Source organism: Oryctolagus cuniculus, chromosome 11, assembly GCF_964237555.1.
Source record: "Oryctolagus cuniculus chromosome 11, mOryCun1.1, whole genome shotgun sequence".
Taxonomy (NCBI): domain Eukaryota; kingdom Metazoa; phylum Chordata; class Mammalia; order Lagomorpha; family Leporidae; genus Oryctolagus; species Oryctolagus cuniculus.
Genome location: NC_091442.1, coordinates 115,780,246 through 115,806,496, shown reverse-complemented (window position 1 = coordinate 115,806,496; position 26,251 = coordinate 115,780,246). Strand labels below are relative to the sequence as shown.

Sequence of the window (26,251 nt, the reverse complement as noted above, 5' to 3'; positions counted from 1 at the left end):
AAGGTCACACAGTAAATTAGCTCAAACAGCCCCAGTATCCGCTGGCAGTGCAGGAGGGGAGGAAGGCGCATCCATCACCAGGGACATTCAGCCAACCAGCCCACCTCACCACACGGCCGCCTCATCAGCGCCAAGAGCCCCGCGGGCCAGCGAGACGGTCCCGGTGCGAGCCGCTCACCCTGCCATGACGATGAAGAAGTCCAGGCGGTTCCACGTGTCCCCGAGGTAGCACTTCTTCCCAAAAATGCCCAGGGCCACCATCTTGAGCACCATTTCCATGGCGAAGAAGATGAAGATGAAGTCATCGAAGACCTACAGGGACAAGAGGGTGGCAGAGCAGGACCAGGGTCAGGGCCACGGTGTCGCTGGGGACGCGGGCACCAGGGGCTGGGCAGGAGCAGAACCCGCAAGGCCTGGTCCGGTACAGCCCACTCTCGGCTGAGGGCTCTGAGGCCGGGGGCATGCAGACCGCTCTCTCTGCACCTCTGGGGCCTGGGGCTGGTGGAGGGCTGTCACCCACTGGACTCAGACCCGCCCCAAGGTCGGGATCCAGCTAGTCCAGGATGGGGCCAGGGGCCTGGACTTCTTGTTGTTAGTTTTGTTGTTCATTTATTCGGGAAGCAAAGAGACACACAGATGGGCAGACAGAGCAAGCGTTCCCCTCCTCTGGTTCATTCCCCAAATGCCTGAAATAACCAGGCCAGGAGCCAGGAACTCCACCCAGCGCTCCCACGTGGGTGGCAGGGACCCAGCCACCTGAGCTGTCACTGCTGCCTCCCAGGGTCTGCGTTAGCAGGAAGCTGGAGTCAGGAGCCGGAGCTGGGAGCGAACCCAGGCGCTCCAACAGGCATCACCGAGGCCAGAGGCCCAGCCCAGGGGTCTGGGAGTTTAACAAGGGTCCCGGGGGCCCTGCGCTCGGGGCTGCTTGGAAACCAGAGTCCTGGGGAGCCCCAAGAGCAGGGACAATTCCTCCCGGGGGGACCTGCCCTCCCCAGGGGAAGGCACTGAGTGTTCCCGCATCTGTCAAATGGTGTGACCCAGCATCCTGCACCACAGGTATGCACGCCTGCACCGGCTCCTGGCAGATACCAGGGGCGAGGCCCCCACCTGGGACCTAGGGAGACGCGCGCTGCGGAGCGCCTGGACGCCCGCTCACCCTTTTGCAGAGAACCGGGGGACAGGGCAGGTGCGGCAGAGGAGGGCACCTGTACCGTGGCAGGTGGGAGCCCAGGACAGAGAAGATGGGAGCCTGCACAGAGTCAGAGGCCCCCACACGGAGAGGAGGGCTGGAGGGAGACAGGTCAGGACGAGGACAGCGGGGGAGCAGGCCGCTCGTGGGTGGGGGTGGGGGTGGGGGCGGGCTCACCTGCAGGATCTTGCAGCGGTCCGTCAGGCAGTCCATGTCGTCGCACGGCTGGTACATGCCCAGGGTCACGCAGTTCAGCAGGATCACCAGCATGCTGACACACTCGAACCACGTGCATGGGTCAAGGGCAAAGCCGCCACAGACGCAGGCAGGCGCCCCGGTCCTGAGTGGGTCAACGCCCAAGTCTTCCAAGCCTTGGAACCGACCCCCCCACCTCAACAGACAGGGGAGGGCCAAACCCAGCCCCCACAGGCTGCCCTGGCCCTGCCCAGGAAGCAGAGGTCCCCAGGACCCGCCTGCAGGTCTGGGCTCCCCCAGCCGCTCCACCCTGACGTCTTCCTGTCCCCACCTCCCTTCTCCGACTACCTTGCCCCTCCCCAACCCACTGCCCCCTCCGGCTCTGCTGAGGCCCCCTCCGGAGCCTGCAGAGGGCCCTGCTGTGCGGCTGAGGCTGGCCGGACCCCAACCCCTGCTCCAGGCAGCGTGGGCTCGGCCTCCTCACGCCCGCTAAGGCAGAAAGTCTGCAGCCAAGGGGTCCAGAGCCCACCTCTTAAACCAGCCCAGGGCACTCCCTCTGCGCCATTAGCCAGGGGCTGGCCTAAGTCTGGGCAGCTGAGAGCAACCCCACAAACACCCCCTCCCTCCCGGACTGACTCCTGCCCAGGCTCAGAGCACGGCCAGTCCCCCCTCCCCGTTCCCAACCCGCCCAGTCACGGAACCAGGGAGGTCAGAGCTCGAAGGGTCACCCCCAGCCCCCTCCCCCCGGTCAGCACATGGATGAGAAAGCAAAGGACTGCTCAGGCACCCAAGCCTGTGTCTCCACCGCGGCTGAATCCAGGCACCTCGGAAAATCTGTCTCCGTGAAGGGAGGGCAATCCAAGGTTCCGTGGGCCGAGCCGCAGGCAGCATGAGCACCCGCAGTCAGACTCACAGGTGGACCTCCAGGCCGCCCCGCTGGCTTCTCCGAGAGGGGAGGCGCTGGCAGAAATCACCACACACAGCCTGCATTCCTGCACCAGACACGCAGCTCTCGTGTGGTCAGCACTGACCCGCTCGGGGCCCCAGGCAAGCCCCGTCCACCTCCTGACCACGGGAGGCTCCCGCTGAGGACCCACCGGGCCTCACTGGCCAGCAGTGAGGGCTGAAACCACCTGCTGCCAGCTCAGCGCCCCGCCCGGCTCCCTGGCCCTCACCACAGCCAGGCTGCCGTGGCTCACCCACCTCCAGCCTCTCTGCCGCCTGTGGCTCCTTAAGAGCCCCCAGGCACACGCCAGCTCAGGGCCTTCGAACACGCTGTCTGCCTACCTGGAGACCCCTGCCAAGACGCTCCAGGGTCTTGTCACCCCCTCTGGAGTCCCCGCCCAGCCTCCCCCTGCAGGCCCTCCCGCGGCCGCACCTCCCTCCAAGCACCTGTCACTCCGCCCAATCCCGACAAGCTCATCGCGTTCATCCACTGCCAGAACCTACTCCCCCAGGGCAGCCCTGACGTAACAGGCCACTAACTGCGCACCACGCGTGTCTGCTGGCTGAACTCCGACACCCAGTGCTTCCCGTGTGCCTCCACCCCAGGGCCTGGGCCCCGGCTGTCAGCCTGGACATGGCTGCACCAGCCAGACCCCACCCGGAGTGTGGCGAGCCCCTCCGGCCTACCGGGATCTGGACCTGGTTTCCGCGGCAACAGTCTCCCTCGCATCTCCAGGCCCTTGCACACCTTGGGATGCTGCCTTCTCCTTCTCCCTCCCCCAGACCCTCCCCCTGGCCCCCACTCCTTCCTGCCCCCCCCCCACACACACTGCCGCTCTCCCGCCAAAGCCTGTAATTAATTTCAGTCGCTGCCAGGGACCCCTTCTGGTCTGAGCATCACTCCGGCAGCCGCTTCATCATTAATTAACTTTTTGAAGTTCAAACGCTCTAATTACCAGCGAGCACCCCCCGCCCGCCTGCCCTGCTCCCTCTCCTCTGATCCCGCTGCCCTTCCTGCCGGTTTTCAGCTCAGCGTGCTCTCAGCAGGTGCCTCCCCAGAGCCTGATGTCCCCCGGGGTCCTGGGCCGTGGGAGGTCAGCAGGCCCATTTCACAGAAAAGGAGAACTGAGGCTCAGGGAAATTAGAAGCCTCTCCAGCGTCCCACAGGGGGGAAGCACCAAGCTGAGAGTCACCCCAGGCCTGCTGGACGCTGCCTGTGGCTTCCCCCGGCCCTGGGGGCCTCAGCCCATCCCGGTCTCTCTCCTGCAGCCTTCCCGTGCCTGCAGCTCTGGTCTCGGGCCCTGCAATCTGCCCTCCCCCACAACCAGCACTCGCTATGCCGGACGCGAGGCGAGCGTGCTGCCGGCGTCGCCCCCCCCCACCCCAGTCCTCTGAGGGGCCCCACTTACCAGGACGGAAACTAAGACACAAAGAGAAGCAGATCTGCCAGGGTCACGGGCTGGAAACGGGCAGAGCTCACACGAAGCCACGGCCTGCTCTTCTGGCCCCCAAGCTACTTGGTCAGTGCCTGGTTTTTTCTTAAGTGTTTGTGAGACAGTGAGATACAGAGTGCTCCCCATTGCTGGCTCACACCCCAGACGCCCACAACAGCCAGCGGGCTAAGGATGGGGGCTGGGAACTCAGTCCAGGGCTCCCACGTGGGTGGCAGGGACCCAGCAACTTGAGCCATCACCCCTGCCTCCCAGGGTCTGCGCCAGCAGGAAGCCGGAGCGAGGAGCCGGAGGGAAATCAGACCAGACTGGCCGAGGCGGGACGAGTCAGGAGCGTCTGGTCCCCACGCCACGCACCTCTCCTCCCTGCCAGGTGCCTGAAACCAACTCCGAGTAAGTGGAAACCTTCCGTGCGCCGGACGCGGTGGTTCAGACGTTAAGCCACAGCTCAGACGCCCACATCCCACAGAGGAGAGTCTTGCCCACTCTGCTTCCCGTCCAGCTCCCTGCTGGTGCGCCTGGGAAAGCCACGGAGGACGGCCTGGGTGCCTGGGGACCCGCCAGCCACGTGGGAGACCCGAGAGAAGCTCCTGGCTTCAGTCTGGCCAGCTCCAGCTGCTGGGGCCATTTGGGGAATGAACCCGCAGAAGGAAGATCTCTCATGTTTCTCTCTCTCTCTCTCTCTCTCTCTCTCTCTCTCTCTGCCTTTCACAAGTCTTTAAAACAACCAAACACCTCCTGCGGCTCCCCGGCCTGGGTCTCTGCTCTCAGCGGCCTTGGTGGGCGGTGAGCTTCCTGCTGTCCCGGGCACCCCCTCACCTGCGCCTTCCGGCTCCACCTCCAGGCAGCCCCACTGCTGCCTCCAGGCTTCCCGGGAGCACCCTCCTCCCCTCCCCTCTGGGGCGCTCCCTGCCCTCCTGATGGAGCACCCATCATAGCAATGAACCTGGCAGGAGCCACGCCTACCAGGCGCCAAGCGTCCCGCAGACGTGGCCTCAGCTCTCGCAACGCACCGGGGCAGACGAGGACACGGGCTGGGAGGGGGAGGTGACTTGCCCAAGGTCACACAGCCCCACGAGCAGCCCCGACTGTCACTGGGAGCTGCCACGCGCTGCTGCCTTTGCGGCTCGTCCAGCCGCCCACGGCCTGGAGTCCCCCGAGGGGGCAGGGAGCAGCTTTCATCTCCGCACTGCTCAGCGCACGGCCCCAGCCCCGGCCCCGAGGCCCGCGGCGGAATCCCAGTTGGCAGCGCCTGGGCCCCTTCCAAGAGCCCACGGGGCTCAGAAGCCGGCCCAGAGCCAGCGTCACTGCCCGCAGCTCCTGACACGCTCCCCACTGGCTCCCGGATCAAAGGCGCCAGCCCTCCTTGAAGTGGAAGCAGCCACGGCGTGATGGGCAGGAGGCTGGGGGGGAGGCCCAGCGGCAAACACCCCAGCATCACTCACGAGCCGGGAGGAGCCCCTGGGGAGCACGGGCCGGCACAGCGGTGCTCCCGGAATGGCCTGGGGGTGGGGAGACAGCCCAGAGGGCAGTACAGTAGTTCTGGGAGTGCGAGTGCCCACCCGGGAGGGCAGGGCGTCTTCAGTGCCCCCCCACTGCCTCCCATGGGGAGGCTCGAAACCCCCGCCTGGCACCTGAGGCCGTGCGATCGGGGCCCAGCCCCCTCCCAGCTCACGTCACCCTCCTGTCAGCGTCACTCTGTCACACAGCAGCCTGGCCGAGCCTCCAAGGCACCCATGGGAGACACAGGGGCACGGAGCTGCCCAAGCACCCAGCGGGCCCAGAGCAGAGGCGACACAGCAGACTCCTCCCCCACCAGGGGTCCCAGCGCCACGGCCACACTGCACCTGGGAATGGCCACACGGTGCTCGTCTCCAACTGTCTAGGGCCCTGAGGGGTGCAGACGGAGATCAACGGCGAGCCGATCGATCGGGCAGCCGCCTGTGCAGGCAACGCCAGCCCCAGCAGCCAGGCCTCAGGAAAATCCACCAAACGGCCCCTGGTGGCTGCAGAGCCCCGGCAGCGTCTCGGCCCCCACCCCACTCCAGGAAGCCCTCCCGAGCGGTCTGCACCCCCCACTTCCCAGCCCCGGAGCCCAGCTCACACCTCCCAAGGTCCTCAGAACCGGGGCCTTGGGGCCGAGCATTTATCAATGAGCACACATTGAGTGCCTGCTGTATGCCAGGCAACAAGTTAACAGGAATGATGGCAACGCGCGCACACATTTCTTACGGGTCCTCCAGTGTTCTCGAGAGCTCGTTTGCATGATCATCCACCATGCAGCATCTCACTCCAACTTTACAGCCAACCCCCGAGCACGCAGCCAGGAGGCCCCGGAACCCGGAGCCCAGCAGCCATCGGCCCTTGGGCAGGTGGCACCCGGCAGAGAGAGCCCCTCTCTCTGTCCACCTCTCTTACAACAAGGCCAGGGGTCTCACATTTCTCAGGGAAAAAAAAAAAAAAAGCCACCTCGCCAGGCCGGTAGCGAGAATCCCTCGCGGGCAGCACCTGCCCGTCACGTGCTCTCCCCTGGAGCAGAACACAGAGAGGCCGCGACGGGCCCTCCTGACGACGTCTGCCTGGCTGTGTGCCGCTCACTGCGCCTTTCCAAACACACCCCCTAGGCAGGCGAGGGCCCGCGTCCCAGCTCCCTGCTGCTGTGCGCCCTGGAGGCAGCGGCCATGGCGGAAGCAGTGAGATCCAGCCACCCACGTCGGGGACCTGATCTGGGCTCCTGGTTCCGGCCGGGTCTTTGAGGCACGAACCAGGGGATGGAAGTCTCTCTGCCTCTCAAATAAATAAATGAACATTTAAAAAATGAAACGAAAATCCGCCAACCTGTTCAGGCCTGGTTATGAGCAGGGTCGGCCCGGAACCGCAGCAAAGTCCCCCAGACTGGCAGATCCTACTGCTGCCCCCATTTCACAGATGAAGAAACGGAGGCAGCAAGCGCCAGTCCAGGGTCAGGCGGGCAGCAGGGGCGTGGTTGTCAACCACGCGCTCGGCCGCCGGCAGGCTGGGAGCTGGGACACATGGAGTGTTGGCTTTCTCTTCTCGCCCACCCTGTCTCCGCCCGAGCACCCCCAGCCAGGCCAGGGGAGGTCAGCCTGGGTCACGATGAGCCTGACTGTGCCCCTGCTGAGGGAGGATCCAGTGAGGTCCCAAAGGGGGCACATTCCGGCCCCTGCTGTGCTGCGACTCAGCAGGAGGCAGTGGGAGGGGGTGTCTGCCACAGGGGCCCCCAGACACACAGAGGGCCGGCAGGAAGCACCCTGACCCCCGGTCCCCTCGCCCCTGCCAGCTCCCAGAGAGTGGCCACGTGGAGGAGCAGCCTCCGACGCTGGGTGCCCAGGGAGGGCCCCTCGGGGCAGCCGCCTCTCCAGGAGCCAGCCAGAGGCCTGCGGTTACCATGGCGACCACTGCCCTCCTCCTGCGGGCCGGCTGACAGTCAGGTCCCCGGGAGTGGGGGCGGGAGTGCCGGGCTTGGCAGAGGCGGCCAAGTTTGTTTTTATTTTTGTCAAATCTGAAATCTGATGCATTTCCCAGGGTCCATCTCTGCTGTCCAAAGAACCCCAGCGGAGGAAGGGGCTAAGGCTGCCCCCGCCCAGACCGCGAGCTGGGAAGCAGCGCAGGCCTCCCCAGTTCACGGGCCAGCCCCACAGGCATCCGTGGAGCACCTGCTGTATACCCGGCCCGCGCACCGAGGCCCCGAGATGCCTGAGTGTGTCCCAGTCCAGGGCTCTGCGGCGATGTGTGCCACCGTGTCCCGTGTGCTGCCGTCACAGAGGCACGTCCGCTGTGTTCTGGGCCTGGGGCTTTCAGAGGACACTCATTCATTCACTCACTCATTCACTCATGAACCCATCACAGCAGTCGCTGTGGAGAGCTTAGCCGTGTGGACCTCAACGGCCACACGCAGGCCGCCCTGGGTGTGTGCCCGGGAGAAACACTAACCCAAATCCCCAGGAAGGGCCGGCGCCGCGGCTCACTAGGCTAATCCTCCGCCTGCGGCGCCGGCACCCCGGGTTCTAGTCCCGGTCGGGGCGTCGGACTCTGTCCCGGTTGCCCCTCTTCCAGGCCAGCTCTCTGCTGTGGCCAGGGAGTGCAGTGGAGGATGGCCCAGGTGCTTGGGCCCTGCACCCCATGGGAGACCAGGAGAAGCACCTGGCTCCTGGCTCCTGGCTTTGGATCAGTGCGGTGCGCCGGCCACAACACGCCAGCCATAGCAGCCACTTTGGGGGGTGAACCAACGGAAAAAGGAAGACCTTTCTCTCTGTCTCTCTCTCTCTCTGTCTAACTCTGCCTGTCAAATAAATAAATAAATAAATCCCCAGAAAGGCACGGTCCGGAACACTCCCGGCGTATCGCTGCTAACAGCCCGACCACGGGTGCATCAACAAGAGAAGGCAGAGGGCAGGGAGTCCAGCGGGGAGTGCAGCTGTCCCCTAGGGCACACCTGTGTCTGGGGACATTTTGGCTGTTACAACTTGACCAGGCCAGGAGCTGGCCTCTGGTGGGACGCGGCCAGGGACGCTGGGAAACATCCCAGCAGGCACAGGGCAGCCCACATCCCCGCAGTGAAGAATTACCCAAACCCCTAATGTCATCGGTGTTGAGGGTGAGAAGCCGGCTTGGGGGGAGCATCTGCTGGTGGAATACTACTCGGCCCAGAAAAAGAACAAACTGCACAGACACACACCCACAACATGGGTGAGTCTCCTCGAGTTGTAAAAGCCAGAGCAGATGATTCCGAATCCCATGAAGTTCAAGGCCAGGCAAAGCGACCTTCAGTGGAGCAGCTCAGCTAGCGGTCACTGGGTGGCGCAGGGGGAGGAGGAAGTGCCTCCTGGGCAACGGTGGTCACCACGCCCACGGCAGCCGTGGGAGATGGGCGTGGCCAACACCGTCACACCCACTTTGCAGTCAGGAGAACGGAGGCCCAGAGACGGCAGCACTTGCCCAAGAGGACACAGCACGAGCAGGGACCAAAACCAGCCCACCAAGTGAGCGGCCCCCTAGGGGCGAGCGGGCCTGGGTCTCCCTCTGCTTGCACACCTCCAGCCACGGGCCGATCCCCACATGCAAGGGCCCGCCAGCGCTGGCCGGTTTTGCTCCTGGGTTGTGGGTCGTGGTGGGCTGTGATCCCTTTGGGCGGGGCGGGGACAGGGCGGCGAGCTCACGCGTCCTCCCCTCCTTCCTTGTCCCTGGCCCAACCCCATTTCCTGGTATTCCCACCACGCGGAAACTCACTGGACCCGGCCCAAGTCTCTGAGTCCCAGATGCCCAGCGGGCTGCGGTGCCCAGCGCGGACAGCGGAGGGGGAGGCGGTGGGGAGGAAATGGGCTGCCGGCCGGGAAGAAGCCCCCGGCAGGGGTCCGTGGGACAGTGCTGAGGCGGGGGTGTAGACACCTCAGTGCTGAGGCAGGGGTGTAGACGCCTCGTGCAGGCAGGGGTACAGATGCCTCGTGCTGGCGCCCACAGTGCCCTGTGCGGCCCGCGTTCCAGCAGCCACTGGCGGGCACAGGCCCTTGTCCCCAGACAGGCTGTGTTGTTCAGGGGCAGGGCGCAGCCGCCCCTCTCACACTCAGAGCCCTGTCTGCAGTGGCATCGGCAGCCTCCGCAGGGAGTGAGGTCCCTGTCACCTGGAGGCAACAAGCAGCCGCCCTCCCACCCTGCAAGCCCTCTCCTCTCCCCCGGAGCACCCATCACTCATCGCTCGCTTATCCACCGCCGTCACTGAGGCCTGGCTCGGCACCTGGCCCAGGGCCTCCGGGCACCCAGGCCGAAGGCAAGGCCACGAGCAGACACCGACGGGCGGGTGAGGGCGACGCAGGGAGGGGGACTGTCCCTCAGCCTCCACGGGGACCCTGTCTTCCACCAACCATCCCTGCACACGCATGTGCAGTTACATGGAGACTCAGCCCCCGTGCACCGCACACACTCACACACAAGGCACCAGGCGTCTGCACGCACGCCCATCGGGCCGGCAGCACTGGGCAGAGCTGAGCCCTCTCCTTCCAGGACACTGGTCCCTGACCTCCATGCACTCAGCAGGTGGCAGGGTGCCTGACAAATGGGGGAGGGAGTGAGCACCCAGCATTTCAAGAAGTGCACGCCTGGACAGGGCATGGGCCGATCAGTGAGCAGCTAGGAGGCGGGGATGGGCCTTTGGGGTAGAGGGGCCAATAGGCAGTGAATGGGTAGATGGACGGGAGAGGTGAATGCAGGGGTTGGGCGGGAAGGGGTGGGAGACAGGGGAGTGGCTGGAGATGGAACCATGGCTAAATACATAGCTCGGTGGGTGACGGATGGACGGATGGACAGGCAGACGGATGGACGGACAGATGGATGGACAGGCAGACGGATGGACGGATGGATGAGCAGATAAGGCAAATGAGGGAGCCGAGGTAGATGGCCGAGTGGCTGCTGTGTGGGAGACGGGTGGGTGGCTGGGTACAGGGCACGACAGGCGGGCCTGCCTGCGCCTCCCCCAGAGATGCCCACTTCGTCTCGGGCCCCCGACATGCACAGCCCGATCCCACACTCCACTGACCTCAGAGAGCCCGAGCCCCGGCTCTCTCCACCCTGGGCCCGGCCACGCTGCGGGGAGTGGATGTGCTGTGTGCTGCAGGACACTGGGCTCACCCCACTGCAAAGCAGCAGCACAGCGCCCGTGTTGTGGCCACCAAACAACGTCCCAGACGCTGCCAGTGTCCCCGGAGGGCCAGGGGGCAAGATCACCCCCACTGACAACCACAGACACGGCCCCACCCCTCCCCAACCCAGAGAGCAGGGCTCACCGGCCTGGGGCCAACCAAGCTGGCCCTTGGAACCGCGAGCCACCCTCAGCGCCCTCCGGCGACACAGCGGGGTCCTGCCAGGGATGCGGGGCAGCCGTGGCACCCTGCCCCCCCACCTCCACCTGGCTCAGCACCCCCCACCCTCCCCCACCGTGGGCCAAGCCTCCCTCCTTTCTCCGATGGATGCAAGCCAGCGCTCAGAGGGGCCCGGCTGTTTGCCCAGCATCACACAGCACACACCCAGAAGGGGATGGATCGTGAAAGGGATGTGGGGAGAGACCGGCGGGAAGACACGCCACCGATCAGAAAGCTGCACCCATTTCTCCCCTGGGAGAAGCACACGAGGCCACGCTTCTCCGTGCAGGGTCGTGAGGGACAGGTCAGAGTCAGCTTCCGCCCAGGAAGGACAGATGAGAAAATCCCATCACGTCGCCAGCCCCTGCCCCCAAGAGCAGCTGCCTCACCCTCAACCAGCCCCCTACTCCCCTGCTCTCCAGCTCTGGGTCAGTGACAGGAGACTCCTGCCAGGTTCACCCCAGGCTGAGGGCCACTCTGGCTGGTCACCTCCCAGCCCCTGGTCTGCCAGGTGGGCCATGTCCCGAGCCGGCTGAGCTGCCAGGAAGAAGCGGTGCACCCTGCACACAGTAGGTCCCTTGTCCCCAGTTCTCCAGAATCTGGGCCCCAATGCCCTGTCCTTGTCCTCCGTCCCTGTCCTGCCCCAGCCCACACCCAGGCTGTTCTCAGCATCCCCGGTGACCCCGCACTCGGCTGAGCCCTTTACCCAGCTGTTCCCACAGCCGGGATGCCCCCCTCCGTCTCCCCCTTCCCTCCGGCCAAGGCTACCGCACCCCAGCCAGGACGAGTGGACCTGCTGTCCCCTAAGGGTTGTTCTGCCCACCTGTACCCCATTTCACTGCTCAAGAGTGGACTCTGCCTCCTCCATCAGACTGGGGACTCCTCCCTCAGGCTGCGGTCAGCGCTGGGTGCCCAGGCCTGCTGTGCTGTGGCTCCACCCGACGTGGCTGAGCAGCCCTGGGCTCGCCTCGCCTGGGGTCAGAACCCTGTCCAGCACAGAGCGGGGCCTCCCCACACTGAGTCACTCGGTGACCAATCCACGGAGAGCAGCAGCAGCAGGAACTCCCGCCCAGCCCCCCCCTCAGGCATCCTCCCTCCTGCTCCAGGAGTGACCGTGCCCACGTCCCATCCCTGCTGGGTGCTCTTCAGTGCCCCGCCAGGGTGCGCCAGGTCAAGTGCAAGCAGCAAGACCCAGGCCAAGCACCCCCTCGCCCTGGTGGGCTTCAGCAAGGTGCCCAGGCTGGGCCAGAGGCTGCCTCCCCACCTGCAGGGGTCCTTACTACAGAAATCTCCGTGCCCGGGGAACCTGAGGCCGCCCTGGGGTCACACCCGCCCCCGGCTCGGGTAGCCTCCTCCGATTGGTCACCTGGCCCGCCCTGCTGGCCAATGAGAGCGCAGCGTCCACTCTGGCCACCCCGCGGACCCTGGGAGACGCGCTTGGTGCTGACTTTTATTTCTGAGAAAAACAACCTTCTCCACACCAGATGGAGAGGAGGACAATTTCCCACACACGCGGCTGCTTCCAGCAATGCCTGCGTCCGTCTGGACGGGGCCGTTAGGACAGGGCTGGAGGGGGAGGGCCCCTCGCCCCTCCTCGGAACCCCCTGCCCTCCCAGCCCCGGGAGAGGAGCCACGGGGACCAGTGGAGGGCAGGGAGGGGCTGGCACAGGGCTGGGGTAGGGGGTCCGAGGGCGGCGTGGACGCTGGGCCTTCTGGGGTGGAGATGAGGGCACGGCAGGTGCAGGCCCAGGAGTGAGTGAGGAAACGCAGGAAACAGGCCTGGGCTGGGGAGAATCAGGGTGGCCACGGGGGCCTCGAGTCCAGGTAAATGAGACGATTCCGGGCACAGAAGCAGTAAAACGGTTAAGGAGTGAAGGAGGCAGGGCGAGGGCTGCACAGCCCTGCCTGCGCGCAGCCCGAGAAACTCCACTTCCCGCACCAACCACAGGAAGCCCAGGCCCGAGGCAGGAGCGGGCGGTGGGTCCAGGGCCCAGGTGGCAGGGCTGTGGTCTCCTGGTCCAGGGCTCTCTCTACTGTGAGGGGAGGGCAAGAGGGGCGGTGCCCCCGTCACTGCCTGGCAGAGAAGGCTCAGGCCAAGAGGGACCAAGGACAGATGAAGGAGGAGCCCCCAGGGCATCCCATATGGACGCTGGTTCGAGGTCGGGCTGCTCCACTTCCCATCCAGCTCCCTGCTTATGCGCCTGGGGAAGCAGCCGAGGATGCCCAAGTGCTTGGGCCCCTGCACCCACGTGGGAGACCCGGAGGAAGCTCCTGGCTCCTGGCTTCAGCCTGGCCCAGCCCCAGCCCCAGCCATTGCCACTCTCTTCTCTCTAACTCTGCCTGTCAAATAAAAAATAACAATTTTTTTTAAAGGGAGATGCTCCAGGGGGTTCTAGAGGACTTCATTCCGTGGCCTCAGACCCGTGGTGCAGCACTGAGGCAGGGGGATGGACTACATGACTGCGGCAGGGGAGCAGTGGTGGCCTCATCGCTCCCACACCATATTCCCAGGTCCCCCTCCGCCGTCTGCCAACTTCCAGGGACAGCACATCCCCACCCTAGCGGTCCCCAGGCCTCTCAGACCATGGCCAGGACACAGTTACCCAGCTGCCCAGCTGCCCGGCCGCCCAGGCCCCTGCTAGCTTCATTGCCAGCCCCCACTGCCACCCGGCACCTGCCTGTGCCTGCCCGGCCTGCTCATCCTACCTCTGAACCCCCTCACCCAGGGTCTCTGTGGCCCCCATTTCACAGACGGACCAACAGAGGTTTGATGAGGGCACGGGGCTGGTCTACACCCAGCCAGCGGAGGAGCCAGGAGCAGACCGTCATCCACAGGGCAATGATGAACTGCAGGCCCCAGGGACACCTCTGAGTCCCCTCCTCCCAAGGCACCGGGACCTGTGCCTGGGCCACCGACCCGTCTCACACAACCCACAGGCGCCTCATGCCGGCCCCATGACAAAATGGCCACAGCCATGCCCCCCGCCCAGTGCCTGGCACACGGCACACTCGGGGGCGGCTCGGTGAGGCTCCCGGGACTGGGGGAAAGGAGGGCATGCACACCCCCGACGCACACGCTGAGCCCCCACAGCACAAGACTCGGCTGTGATGTGGCCATCGGCCCCGGCCCCTTCCTGCCCAGCGACAGCCCAGGTCACCGAGCCCAAGAGAAGGCGGCCTCGGCCAGGTGCTCAGCCAGAACCAGACGGCCACGTGGATGCCGGAACACCTGCCGGCCCCAGCCCCGGCAGACGCATGCCGGAGCCCGGCCAGGGAGCACAGGTGAGACCCAGGGGCACAGAGCACAGCCCCCAGGGGGCTGGCGGGGATGGGGGCCCAGGAAGCCCTTTCCAGCCCTCGCTGCCGGCTCTCCCCATCCTACAGACAGGGAGACCGAGGGCACGAGTGGGGGCAGACTTGTCCAAGGTCGCTGGGCGCCTGTGGCTCCCGCCTCCCGGCCAGGCTGGCGCAGGCACCCCGGCCTCCCTGGAGCAGCCAGGAGGCCTTCACAGCCCACTGGCTGCCCCACACGCATGGCTGCCTCCCACTGCCGCAGGAGCCTGGCTCCGCCCGGAGCAGGCTGGGGAGGGGAGGGGCTGCAGCCGCCTCTGGGGACGGCCCCAGGCAGGCCACAGAGAGGCTGCCGCAGAGCTGGGGACCGGGGACTCCTGCCCGGCTGCTGGCCGCAGCAAAGCAAGCCCTCTGTTCTGGGTGGCAGCCATGCCTGGACAAAAGCCAGGCCTGGGGGCTCAGAGAAATCAGGGTGTTCATCCCAGCTCTGCCACATCCTGGCTGTGCGACCCCGGATAAAAGCTACTCAGCCTCTGTGTGCCTCACTTTCCTCATCTGTGAAATGGATCTATGAGGGCGTCCCCCCTCCCTGGGTGGTTATGAGGGTTAACGGCCATCACACGGCAAAGCACTGGGAACAGCAAATGCGGCTCCCCGATCGTCCCTGCCTCCTCTGGGGGGGGGCGCACTGCGGGACGCCTTGCAGGAGTCATCTCTTTAATCTCCCCATTGTAGAGATGAGAAGACTGAGGCTCAGGAAAAGCTCTGGAAGTCTCATCTAGGGTGGAAAATAGGCTTCCGATGGATTAGTCATGGCTGCCAGGGCCACCCTGCTGGAGGCTGCCATGATTGATTAGCAATGTCTGCAGTGACCAGGGCAGGGACACCAGCGACAAAACCCACACGGATTCACCTAAGGAACAGAGACTGAATCTGATTTTCCCTGGAGACAATGTGCTCCGAAGGTGATACGTTCTATCCAGGGACCTGTCCCCAAGGCCTATCGAATCTACCGCCAGCTGTGTTTACTCAGCTGTACCTCCCGTCCCTGGTCACCTCTCGGACAGGCGTGGTGATAACTGCAAGTGTGGCCGATCTGCCGGTCTACAAAGCTCCACCGCCCCTTCGCCTCCCGTGCTGTGTAGCCGTGGAAGGCCAGTGCCACCCCTGCTGGACAGGTGAGGCTCAGGAAGGTTAAGGAAGTAGCCCGTGGTCACACAGCAAGCCAGCAGGGGGCAGAACCAGCCCCCGGGTCTGACTCAGGTCCCCGCCCCGCCATGAGTCAAACACACCATCTCCCCCGACCCCCGCCCCGGCATGTCAAACAGGTCTGAGGCCCAGGCCGGGCAGGAACGGCCCGACACCCAGCGAGGGTCGCGGCAGCCTGCCGGCTCTCCAGTGAGTCAGACGTGACTCAGGGCCTGGTGAGGAGCTGAGTCAGGGAGCACCAAGCTCCAAAAAGCGGCTGGCTCCGAGCCAGGGCCCCTCGGCACCGGGGATGCGCTGGGCGGGGGGCGGGGGGTACAGGGAGGGAAGCTGACGGAGCTGGACTCCCCCACGGCCTGGCTGCTCCCACTCAGCCAACCCTGACATCCACAGGGGCCCCACTCCCGTCTCCATGGGACAGCCCTCTGCCCGGTTTGCACACGCAGAGAGGGTCGCGGTGATGGAGGGGCTAATACCACTAATACTTCCCTCCCAGCGGCCAAGGACACGGCTATCCTACAGCCTGAACCCCGCCGCACCCCCAGGGCCAATCCCACCCCCTGAGACGCACCGCCACACCCCGTCTCCAAACCCAAAAGCCAGCCTGACTCCCCCCACACCCCGTGACCGCCAAGGTCTCCTGAGCTCCCGGGCCTCCCCGCCCGCCCCAGCTCAGCCGCACGCCTCAGCCCTGCAGCCCGGCTCCGCCGCCCGACCTCAGGCTCGCTGGCTCCCTGCAAGGCAGAATGCTGCAGTCTTGAGTGACAGGAGCGCCAAGTTTTAGCATCGCTGCGGCTCGCATCTCAACCTTGAACCTGGGACCTGGGACCTGGGACCCAGACCCTGAGTGTGCAGCCTGAGTGTCCAGCCCCTGCCGCTTCTGAATCCCAGGGATCCCAGCGAGACCTGAACCCCCCCCAGCCCCGCCTCGGCAGCCTCGGGCCACGGGGCTCTGTGGGAGCCCCCGTCCCGCAGCAGCTCCTGGTGTGGAGAGACCCCTCCCCGGGCCAGCCCCAACGCCAGGCGGGCGGGCAACTCACATGCCCTGAGGGTGGAGGCGAGTGACCTGGGACTGCCCAGCAGCTCAGAAAGGTGACACACCAGGGGGGCCCCTGGGGCTGACGTGGTAGCCAGGCCTGAGGGTGCCTGCTGTGCCACAGCGGGGACCTCCCTCCCCGGCGAGTGCGGCTGGCCGTGCCCAGCGTCCCATCCACTCCCTCTTCCAAAGCCACACACAGCAGACGGGACCAACACCAACTCATCCACGGGCCTCTCTGTCACCCCCGGGCCAGCTCTGCCTGAGCCCTGCCCCTGCCTCCAGCCCAGAACACCACCCCCCATCCTGACCCAGCTCAGAGAGGCCAAGTGACTCCCTGAAGGCCACACAGCACCAAGCTGCAGAGCCGGACCTGCCCCACGATCTGTCTCTGTTCTGTTGTCTCCTGGCCTTTCTGCAGCCTGGCCACCCTCCTGGCCCTGGGGGTCTCCCCAGCACTCTGTCCTAAAACTGCCCCCCCCCGGGAGGGCTCCCCGGGCCACACCAGCTCTGCGTCCCAAGGGCAAGCGCCAGAGTGAGTGCTGGGGAGACTCAGCCACTAACGAGGACCCCCTGGCCACGCCTGAGACCGCCAAACCGTCTCACAGACAGGGCGGCCGAGGGACACCCGGCCGTGCACGCCGCCCACTCCCAGGGGCACCCCCTGGCTTCCAAGAGTCGGAGATCCAGGGCCCAGCACCGCCGGGGCTCCGGCACTGCTACTCCCCCGCCAGCGTCCCAGGCATCCCGGGCGGCTGACTCACCACCGCCCCCACCTGCCCTGGGGAGCCTCAAGCCCCAGCACTCGGGCCGGGCTCCGTTCCACGGTCCAAGCCACAGGCGGCTCCCCACCGCCCTGGAGACAGCCCGGCTCCTCACACAGCGGGCCAGGCCTGCCCGCCACATGGCACCGCCTGCCTCCAGTGCCCTCTTGCCCAAGCCTGCAATGCCCTCCCGCCTCCCCTCCCTCTCCCCTCTCCACCATTCCTGAGTGAGGGCTCAGCCAGACGCCCCTACCCGCCACCCTGCAGGGAGCCCCCAGCACGCGCCAGCCGCTGAGCCGGGGCTGGGGTCCTGCGGTGCACAGGAGAGGCTCGGTCCCTGCCCTGGTCACCTGGCAGCGCCCCGGAAGCAAGCATCAGGGGAAGGAATTCCACAGCCACCGGGTGGCGCTGTGGCACAGCCACCTGTGACGCCGGCACCCAGCACCGGTGCAGATTCGAGTCCTGGCTGCTCTGCTTCCAGCCCAGCTCCTTGCCACTGCGCCTGGGGAGCAGCGGACGAGGGCCCAAGTAATTAAGTTCCTGCCACCCACTGGGAGACCCAGATGGAGTCCCCGGCTCCCAGCTTCAGCCTGGCCCAGCCTTGGCCATTGCAGGCACCTGGGGAGTAAACGCGTGGATGGAAGATATCTCTCTCTCTCTCTCTCTCTCTCTCTCTCTCTCCACCCTGTCGTCACTCTGCCTTTCAAATATATAATAAATAATTAAATTCACAACCAGACATGCCAGAAAACAGAGAGCCTGAGGGGGAGTCACAGAAGGCTTCCCTGGGGAGGGGGCACCACGGCCTGGAAGAGCACAGCGGTGGGAAGTGGGCCCGGGGCTGGGTCAGCACTTGGCTCTGACCTCCAGGCCGGTGAGAAACCATCAGGGGGCTGGCTAGGGCCGAGTGGGTGCCCGAGTTCGTGAGCTGGACACTCGGAGGGGGGCCTCGAGGAGGGGGCCACGTCACGGGGCCCCACCCTCGGGAATGGGTGGGCGTGGACGTCTCAGGCGACCCTCGCTCGCCCCCCGCTCCCCACGTGGGATGAGGCAGCACCAGGGCCTCGCCACACGCAGCCCCTTCCGCCTTGCACGCCCCGGCTCCCAGAAGCACCAGAGAGCAACCTCTGTTCCGGGCGAGGCTCAGGAGTCCGTGGCCCTGGAACAACAGGGGCGGGAGGGGCGGGGACAGGAGCCCGGGAGGCAGGAAGGCGTGAGGAGGCGCAACAGCTCAGCCCTCGCTCCCTCCTCCCTGCTCCCGTCACCCTTGTGGTCGCCGCCGTCGAATGGCTCAGGCTCTGATTTATCTGTGCCCCCAGCCCCACAGCAGACCTGGGCTCACACCCGAGGGCTCCGAGCCTGCCAGCCACTGGCCCGGCCCCGCAGCCATCAGCAACTTCCAGAACCTTCACATCAGTGGGCATCAGGTCCTCCGTGGTCGGACCTCCACGCCTCGAGCTCGCTCACCACCACCAGGCCCCAGCAGCCTCACCCAGGCCTCGGGTCCCCCAGCGTGCACAGACAGCCCCCGGCCAAGGCCGGCCCCGCAAAGGATATGGGTTGCAGACCATCTTGATGCACCAGTTCCGGGGACTGGTGGTCTGGCGCAGGCAGAAGAAGGCCACAGGAGCCAGGTCTGGGTGTGGGACGTCAGGATCGGCTCCATCCAGGGGCTCCTCCAAGCCTGGAGGGGACGGAGGGGGGCTGCGGGGCCCCGGCTGCTCCGTGACTTCCGGCTCAGCGGCCGGGGCTGCGGCAGACGAGGGCGGCAAGGCGCTCTCAGCCATGTCAGCGCTGAGCAGGGAGCCCTGGGGAGACAGACAGGGGGTGCGTGGTGGGGGCGGGCCCAGGCTGCAGGATCAGCCAGCAGGGAGGAGCTGGGGGCCCAGCCACACCCCGGGGGGAATCTGCTCCCAAACCAGTGGTCGTGGATCTGGTCGACCTCGGTTTCTGCTAACGAGGAGTGGGGGGAGGAACCCCTTCTTGGGACAACCCTGGGACCGGCCTTTTTATTTTCCCAACAAGACTGGAGTTGTGTATTTATTGCATCATCAAAAGCAAGGAAAACTTGCAAGCAAAGAGAGGAAGGTTATTGCAAAGACAGATAATGCCAGGACAATGCATGCTACAGCCGGAAGGCTGGGCGCTGAGGAATCAGACACCGTGGGACCCCTGGAGCCGGGAAGGAATCACCACAGGCTTCCCGGAGGAAGGCACACCTGAGCCCTCAACGCACGGACCTCCCACCCACCCCCCGCCTGCCAGGGCTGACAGCCCAGAGAAGGTGAGAGTGAGGCCCAGCGGCGGCACAGGGCAGACCCACGGCCAAGAGGTGGCAGAGCCGAACTACCGTCAGGGCCAGCTTCCCGGCTGTGTCACCCCGGCGGCGCTGTCACCGACTTGAAATTCTTAGCTTTGCATCCGGGAGCCCCGCGTTTTCACTTTCTGCTGGACCCACGCGCCACACAGCGGTCCTGACTCCCACTCGAGGCGCGTCCAGGCCTGCTCGGCTCAGCAGGGCTGTTAAGCCCATTGTACAGATGGAGACACGGAGGCCCAGAGAATGAAGTGGCCTGACAAGGTCACACCCTGAGCCCGGGGCAGAACCAGGCACTGCTGAGAGGCCAGAGCCCCAGCCCTAGCCCCCAGACCCACTGGGTGACAACTGGTGGTGGCCTTGCCAAGCCGGCTCATAGCAGGGTGCAGGGAGAAGCCCCACATCTCCCAGGAGGCTACCAGTCGCTGCAGCTGTGTCTTCTGGGGTGCCCTGAGCCCTGGAGCCCAACAGTGCCAGGCTGGGCAGTGGGAATGCGAGATGAGGCCCACAGCCCTGACGCCCACCCAGCCGAGCCGCCCAGAGCTGCTGCTCTGGGCCACTGCTGTGGCTCCCTGGTCCTTCCTGCCACTCCGCCCGCCGGCCAGGGAGCCAGAGTTCTCCTGAGCTCCAGGTTTTGCTCTTGGTTCCAGAAACCCAGCCACGCGGCCTTATATAAGCTCCGGCCACTGCGTGTCCATCACCCTGGGCTGCTGACACCCTCCACGGGGGGTCTGGGTCTGCCCACTGCTGTGCGGCCTCAGGGCCCACCACTCGCTGCACCGGCTGGAGTGGACCTCCTTGGTCCGAGGGCAGCCGGACCTCCCCGCAGGCTGTCCCACGCTCCCCTCCAGCCGCCTAGGCCCTCCCTGCCCATGTGGTCAGTGAGCTTGGACTATGTGCAGGGAGGGAGCAGGCTCCGGGCTATGTAGGAGAACGAGCCGTCAGCTCCTCTCCGCTTTTCCATCGCTCTCGTCGCCATCAGACATACCCCATAATTTATGTATTTCTATCTCTATGGCCAGGTGTCTGTCTCCTCAATCCGGGATGGGGGGACTGTAGGAGAACAGGAACTATGGTTTGTTTCACTCACTGCCCTATCCCCAGTGCATGGAGCATACTAAGTGCTCAGTAAATATTTGTTGATTAAATGAATAAGAAAGTGCTGGGAGGTGAAGCAGCCAGGGACTGCAGAGAGTGACAGGCCCCACGTGAGCCACAGAGAGGGGGCAACAGGAGCCCTGGGGCCAATGAGGGGTTAGAGCGGGGAGGGGGCGCGGCAGGGGCAGGGACACAGAAGGGGGGACCAGGAGGAGACAGGAGCCCTGGGGTGGCCTGGCCTGGCTGCTGTGCAGAATGGACAAGGGGACACACCAGAGGTCAGAGTCAACCTGGCGCTGGCCCCAGAGTCCTCCTGCAGCCGACAGGTGCCCAGAGCTGCCCAGGCCTGGGGGACCACACGCCAGCTCGGCCCACCTAGGACTCACTCTCTCGCCCCGGAACAAAACAGATTCTCTGTGTCCCTGCCTCTGACCAGAGGCCTCTGGACACTATCACCAGCCAGACCACCAGCAGCTCCACCACCCGGCCTCCACCCTCGGACCTGCTGCCCAGCAGTTGCCCAGGCCACCTCCCTCTGACTCACTCCCCATGCCAAAGCCCCCGAGGCCAGCCCTGAATCCCTTCTTTCTTGTGTCTGTGGCCCAGCTAGACCTCAGCTGCCTGTGCCCCTGGGCCCCCCCTGCAGACGCAGACTCAGAGAGGGGAGGCCTCGATTTGGGGGGCGGCATCAGGGGATTCGCACTCAGAGCCTCCAGGGCCGAGTCTCCTCTGGCAGGTGCTCCTAGGACCTAATCCTAGTGCTCCCTCCACACCAGGCAGAGGTGTGGCAACTGGACTGGCCGCCACGAGCAGGAACGGGGCGGAGCCCGCTGTGTCTAGAATGCACACAGCCCCCTTGCTGACTGCACCGGCCCCCGGAGCCCCGCTTTCCCTCTCTGCAAAGTTCAGTTTCAGCAGGCCCCTGGAGATGCGACGTAATGCAAGTGCGTGGGAAGCTGCTGCTGGGCCATGAAGGCCGGTGCCCCCGCGTGCATGGGACCAGCTATGCCACGGCCAGGGACTCCTGGCCAGGTCGCCCCTCTGCTATCACCACCACCACCACCATCATCATTGCCGTCATCACACTACCACCACCATCACCATCACCATCACTACCAACACCACTATCACTACCACCAAATTACTATCACCACTATCACCACCACCATCACCAACATCATTACCACCATCATCACCACCACTATCATCATCACCATCACCACCATCACCATCCCTACTGTCACCATCACTACCATCACATCACCACCACCATTACCATCACCATCACCATCACCAAATTACTATCACCACCATCACCACCACCATCACCAGCATCACCACCAGCATCACCACTACCACCATCACCATCACCACTACCATCATCGCTACCATCACCACCATCAAATTACTATCAACACTATCATCACCACCATCACCATTACCATCACCACCATCATCACTACCACCATCACCACCACCATCACCATCACCACCATCATCACCATCTCCACCATCACCATCACCACCACCACTACCATCACCATCACCAAATTACTATCACCACCACCATCACCAGCATCACCACTACCACCATCACCATTACCACTACCATCACCATCACCACCATCACCATCACCATCACCACCATCAAATTACTGTCATCACTATCATCACCACCATCACCATTACCATTATCACCATCATGACCACCACCATGATCACCACCACCATCACCACCATCCTCACCATCATCACCACCACCAGCACCGCCATCGGGCAACACCAGAGGGCTTTCTGGGCGCGATCTGTGTCACCACAGCCCCACGGCTCACACATCATCCTCGTTCTCACTTCCCTCCCAGCGCAGGAGGCCAGCAGTGCCCCAGGTCCCTCGGCTGGGACAGGGAAGAGTTGCAGTCCCAGCTCAGGTCGGTCCACTCCCAAGCCCTAACACAGACCGTCCAGTGACAGGGAAGGTGCCTGGACCCCAGGCTTCGCACAGCAACTTGGTTACCCCTTTGTCAACTCCCACGCGGCTGGGAGAACAAGCAGCGACTCCCTGGGGACCGCGAGGACCGGGACTCTCACAATCAGAACATCTCACAGCCGTCGGAGCCTCAGGGAATGGGAGCACCGGCTGCGCTCCTCCTGGAACCTACGGCGTGGCCCTCCAGGGCCCGGGCACCGTGTCCAATCCCAGCTCTGACACCGAGCCACGCTGGCATGTGACAGCACTGGGGGCCCCTGGCTGCCCTGCCTCCAGCGTGAGGCCACAGCCCTCCTGCAGTGGCCGGGCTGGTCAACGCCACCCGACGCCAGGCTCCGCGCAGCCCCTGCGCCCAGCAGCCCCGGCGGCGCAGGCTCCCAGGATCCCGGGGACACAGGGCCAGAGCTTCAGACAGGGAACCTCAGGAAAGAAAGGGACCCCGGAAGAGGCTGATCCACCACCACCCTGAGTCACAAGCAGAGGTCAGGGTCCCGTGCACACACGCACACACACACCTGCTCACATGCACACACAGACACTCACACGAGGCACGTCATGGCGCCCACTCCCACACACAAACCGAGGCTCCGCCTGCATCTGGTGGTCCTCAGCAGAGCTGCCTCCTGGAAGCTCCCAGCCGGCAGCTCAGAGCCCCGGGAACCTCCCCTGTCTGCTCCCTCTTCCGCATGACAGCCCTGCAGACAGCCCGCCCACCCCGAGCCGCATCTGCCCCGGGCCTCTTGTCACCAGCTCCCTCAACCATCCCACACCGTCTGCCTCCCTGGGACCCCCTCCCCGGGGCAGGCTCGAGTCCGCCCACCTTCCAGGGCCCAGGGAAGGACCAGATTGAAGGAAGCCACAGGGGTAGGACAGCCAGGTCACCTGCCTGATGCTGCAGGTGAGGCCTCTCTCAGTGGGACTGGGAGCCCCCGAGACGGACACCCCGCTCACACGCACACACAGAATGCAGACACACACACGCGCACGCTGGGGCACGGGGGTCCCCAGGCCCCTCAGGCCCTCCTCAGCAAAGCTGAGCCAAGTAGCTACGGCTTCTCCAGCCTAAAGAGCGGCCACGGGACACGTAGGCTCCAGGTTCGTGACCTGACACAAACCTCGGCTCCCTCCTTCCCTCTCCCGCCGCTCCTGGGCCCATCAGCCGCCTTCTTGGACCGGGAGCCCCTCCCACCGTGCTAACCACAGTCACCGCAACAGCATGCGAGCCCTCACGGTGCGCCAGGCGCCTCGGCACGGCCCCCGTCCACTCGACAAATGAGGAAACTCAGGCACCCAGAGGTTCCGGTCAGGAGCTGCTTCGGGAAGGAGCTGCCATTTGGATCTGGGTGGCCTGACTCCAGGTCGTCGTTTGCAGGGCTGCGAGGCCAGGATGCCTGTGCCCTTGGACGTGTCTGTGCCCTGCCATGGCCGCTTGTCCCTGCCCCAGCAGCTGCTGGCCCTGTGACGAGCGCTGGCACCCCACCCGCGTGTCTGAGCGTCTCCCGGCAGGCGCCTCGCTGATGGGTTTTACTCCCTCTGCAGTAATTAGGGCCTTGGGTCTCACCTCGGCTGACAAATCGGGGGCAGCGTGCTGGGAGGGAGCCCGTTCCCGCGGGAGGAGCACTGGCTCAGGGACCCAGGGTCCCGGCCCACGGCACACAGCCCCAACAGGCTGCGTTCGCTCCCTCACAAACCGGGCTGGAGATCTGCGCAGTTCCCTAACGGAACAAAACCAGCCTTGCCGTCCGAGACCCCACACCAGGCACGGAAGAGACGCTTCTGAGCCGCCCAGGGGTCCTCTAAGATCCTCAGTCTGCACCAATCGGCTGCTGTTGTCTTGCAAAGTGACTCCCTCTCAAGGCCATGGCCGTGGCCTTGTGTGTCTCTGTCCCAACAGGGGACAGGAGCTGCCCGAGCCCCCAGCCCAGGGGGGAACAGCACGGGCAGCGGGCAGCACAGAGGGACCCTAATGCATTCCTCAGAATGCGTCAGTAGCCACACGGCCGTGGCCAGCGTCCAGGAGGGGTGCCCAGCCACACACAGGGCCTCTGCGGGCAGAGGACGCCGGGAGGCAGGGCCGGTGCTGCCCCGGAGAGGACTCTGCGGCACAACCTTCCACTCCCCTCACGCTCAGCGAGCTCCAGTGTGCCTGTGCCAGCTCAGATGTGTCCACACACCTGTGTCACCGCCTCGGATCCAACCCAGCCTGCGTTCTCCGCTCCCACGCACAGGAGGAAGCCAGCACTCATGGCCGTGTCCCCAGGAAGCACCTGCCAGGGGAGGCCCAGGGCCTCTCCTACAGGCTTGAGGCTCCAAGGGGACGGATCTGTGTCCCACAGTGACCAGCACAGGGCTGGGCACACACGGGCCAGGCAGTGGGGGGAGAGCGAATGAAGACTCAAGTAGGTGCTCAGGGAAGGAGGGAGGCGGCGAGACAAGGAGGAGCCTTGTTTGCTTCCCTCGTTCGGCTGCCAGCCGCAGGGAGCCAGTCAACCCGCATCTTCCTGGATCACAGAACCCACAGGCCCACGGCACATCCTCAGACCCAGGAAGCCGCCCATCCGAGAGCCACAGGCACACACCCACAGGTCTGCGGCTCCCAGCCCCACAGACACCCACGCCCGGCCATTCACGGAGGCCCATAGTCCACGCGCCCACGGTGGGCAGGGCACAGGCCGATACGGGGGGGGGGGGTCTCCGGACACGGAGCCCAGCCACCCGACTCCAGGGGCACAGGGTTGGTGAGGGTGCTAAGGCAGGGGCGCGTCCCGGGGACAGGCGGGAAGCAAAGCCGGTTCAACAAAGAGGCCAGGGGAGGAAGGGGTCAGAGAGGAGAGGCAGGGGAGCGGGGAGCGCAGACAGGCGGGTGCCCCCCTCGCTCGCCCCGCAGCCCAGTGGGGTCTTCCAGACTTGGTTTGTGAGCACCCGGAGCAGGGGGCTGAGGAATCAGAACAAGGCAGTGATGGGGAGACAGACGCCAGCCCAGAAATGGCTCAAGAGCCTGGCCCCTTGCCTTAGTCGCACTGGGACGGGCTGGGGACAGGGGCAGGGTGCCGGGGAGCCCCCTCCTGAGGGCTGAGGCGGGGGGGGGGGCACACCGAAGGCGAGAGAGGGCTGGGGAGGGGGGGTGGAGGGCAGGTGGAACCTGGGCCCAGAAGCACAGAGGCTGCATCCCAGCACCTCCGGAAACTACTCACGCGGGGCAGGCTGTCCAGAGCCAGCGAGAGCGGGTGGGACAGGCCGGGGTGGGGTGGGGGGTCTCTCACACGACCTCCGCCCGCTCCTCCGCACCCAAGGTCAAGGGAGGGTCAGCGCAGGGGGCTGCTGGCACCCCCAGCCCTCGCGGAAGCTCCGGGAATGGGGGCAGGAGAAGGGGAGGGCTCTGTGCGGCGGGTGGGCGGGCAGAGGGGAGAGGGGGCAGCAACGCGGCCAAGGCAGGGAGGAGGAGCCTCCAGCCCCTCCCCCTAGCCGTCTGTGGTGGTGCCCCGAGCCGGCGGAGGCAGCGCAGAGAAGCCGAGGAGCCGAAGGACACTGCGTGGGGCCCGGCTCCCCAGGGCGGTGGGAGGCGCGTGGGCTTGGGGCCAGGCCTGCCCAGGGCATCGCCAGGGCCCGTCCCTTCCCTCTCCTCGCCCCTCGGGATGTCAGCCCCGGCCTCTGGCCCTGCTCAGCGTCACCCTATCCTTTCGTCACCCGTCCCCACTGGCTTCCCCTCCCTCGTCTCCGTGGTGATGGCAGAAGGTGGGAAGGGGACAGGGAGGGCCTTGGGTTCCCCACTCCCCCCCGCCCGACCGCAGCCCAGCCCAGGGTCCAGGAGCCTGAGGGAAAGTTGGTCCCGAAGGGTGGACGAGTTCCAGGGAGCAGATCCCTGGAGCCGAGGGGAGCCCTCGGGCCAAGACACCA

The 26,251-nt window shown here is 65.4% G+C and overlaps 1 protein-coding gene across 3 annotated transcripts in view; it reads right to left on the bottom strand.

The window, feature by feature from the left end:
• Positions 1-26,251, bottom strand: part of CACNA1I (calcium voltage-gated channel subunit alpha1 I) — a 90,412-nt gene that overhangs the window by 62,960 nt on the left and 1,201 nt on the right. The window contains exons 2-4 of one of the 3 annotated variants that reach the window (XM_070051502.1): positions 18,510-18,760; positions 1,367-1,478; positions 179-312 (exon numbers count right to left, since the gene is read on the bottom strand). In XM_070051502.1, the coding sequence (XP_069907603.1) occupies positions 179-312; positions 1,367-1,478; positions 18,510-18,739 (476 nt within the window). In that variant the 5' untranslated portion in view covers positions 18,740-18,760. Of the gene's footprint in view, positions 1-178; positions 313-1,366; positions 1,558-18,509; positions 18,761-26,251 lie in introns of those variants that run through there. The other 2 variants (XM_070051501.1, XM_070051500.1) reach the window with 2 other exon arrangements.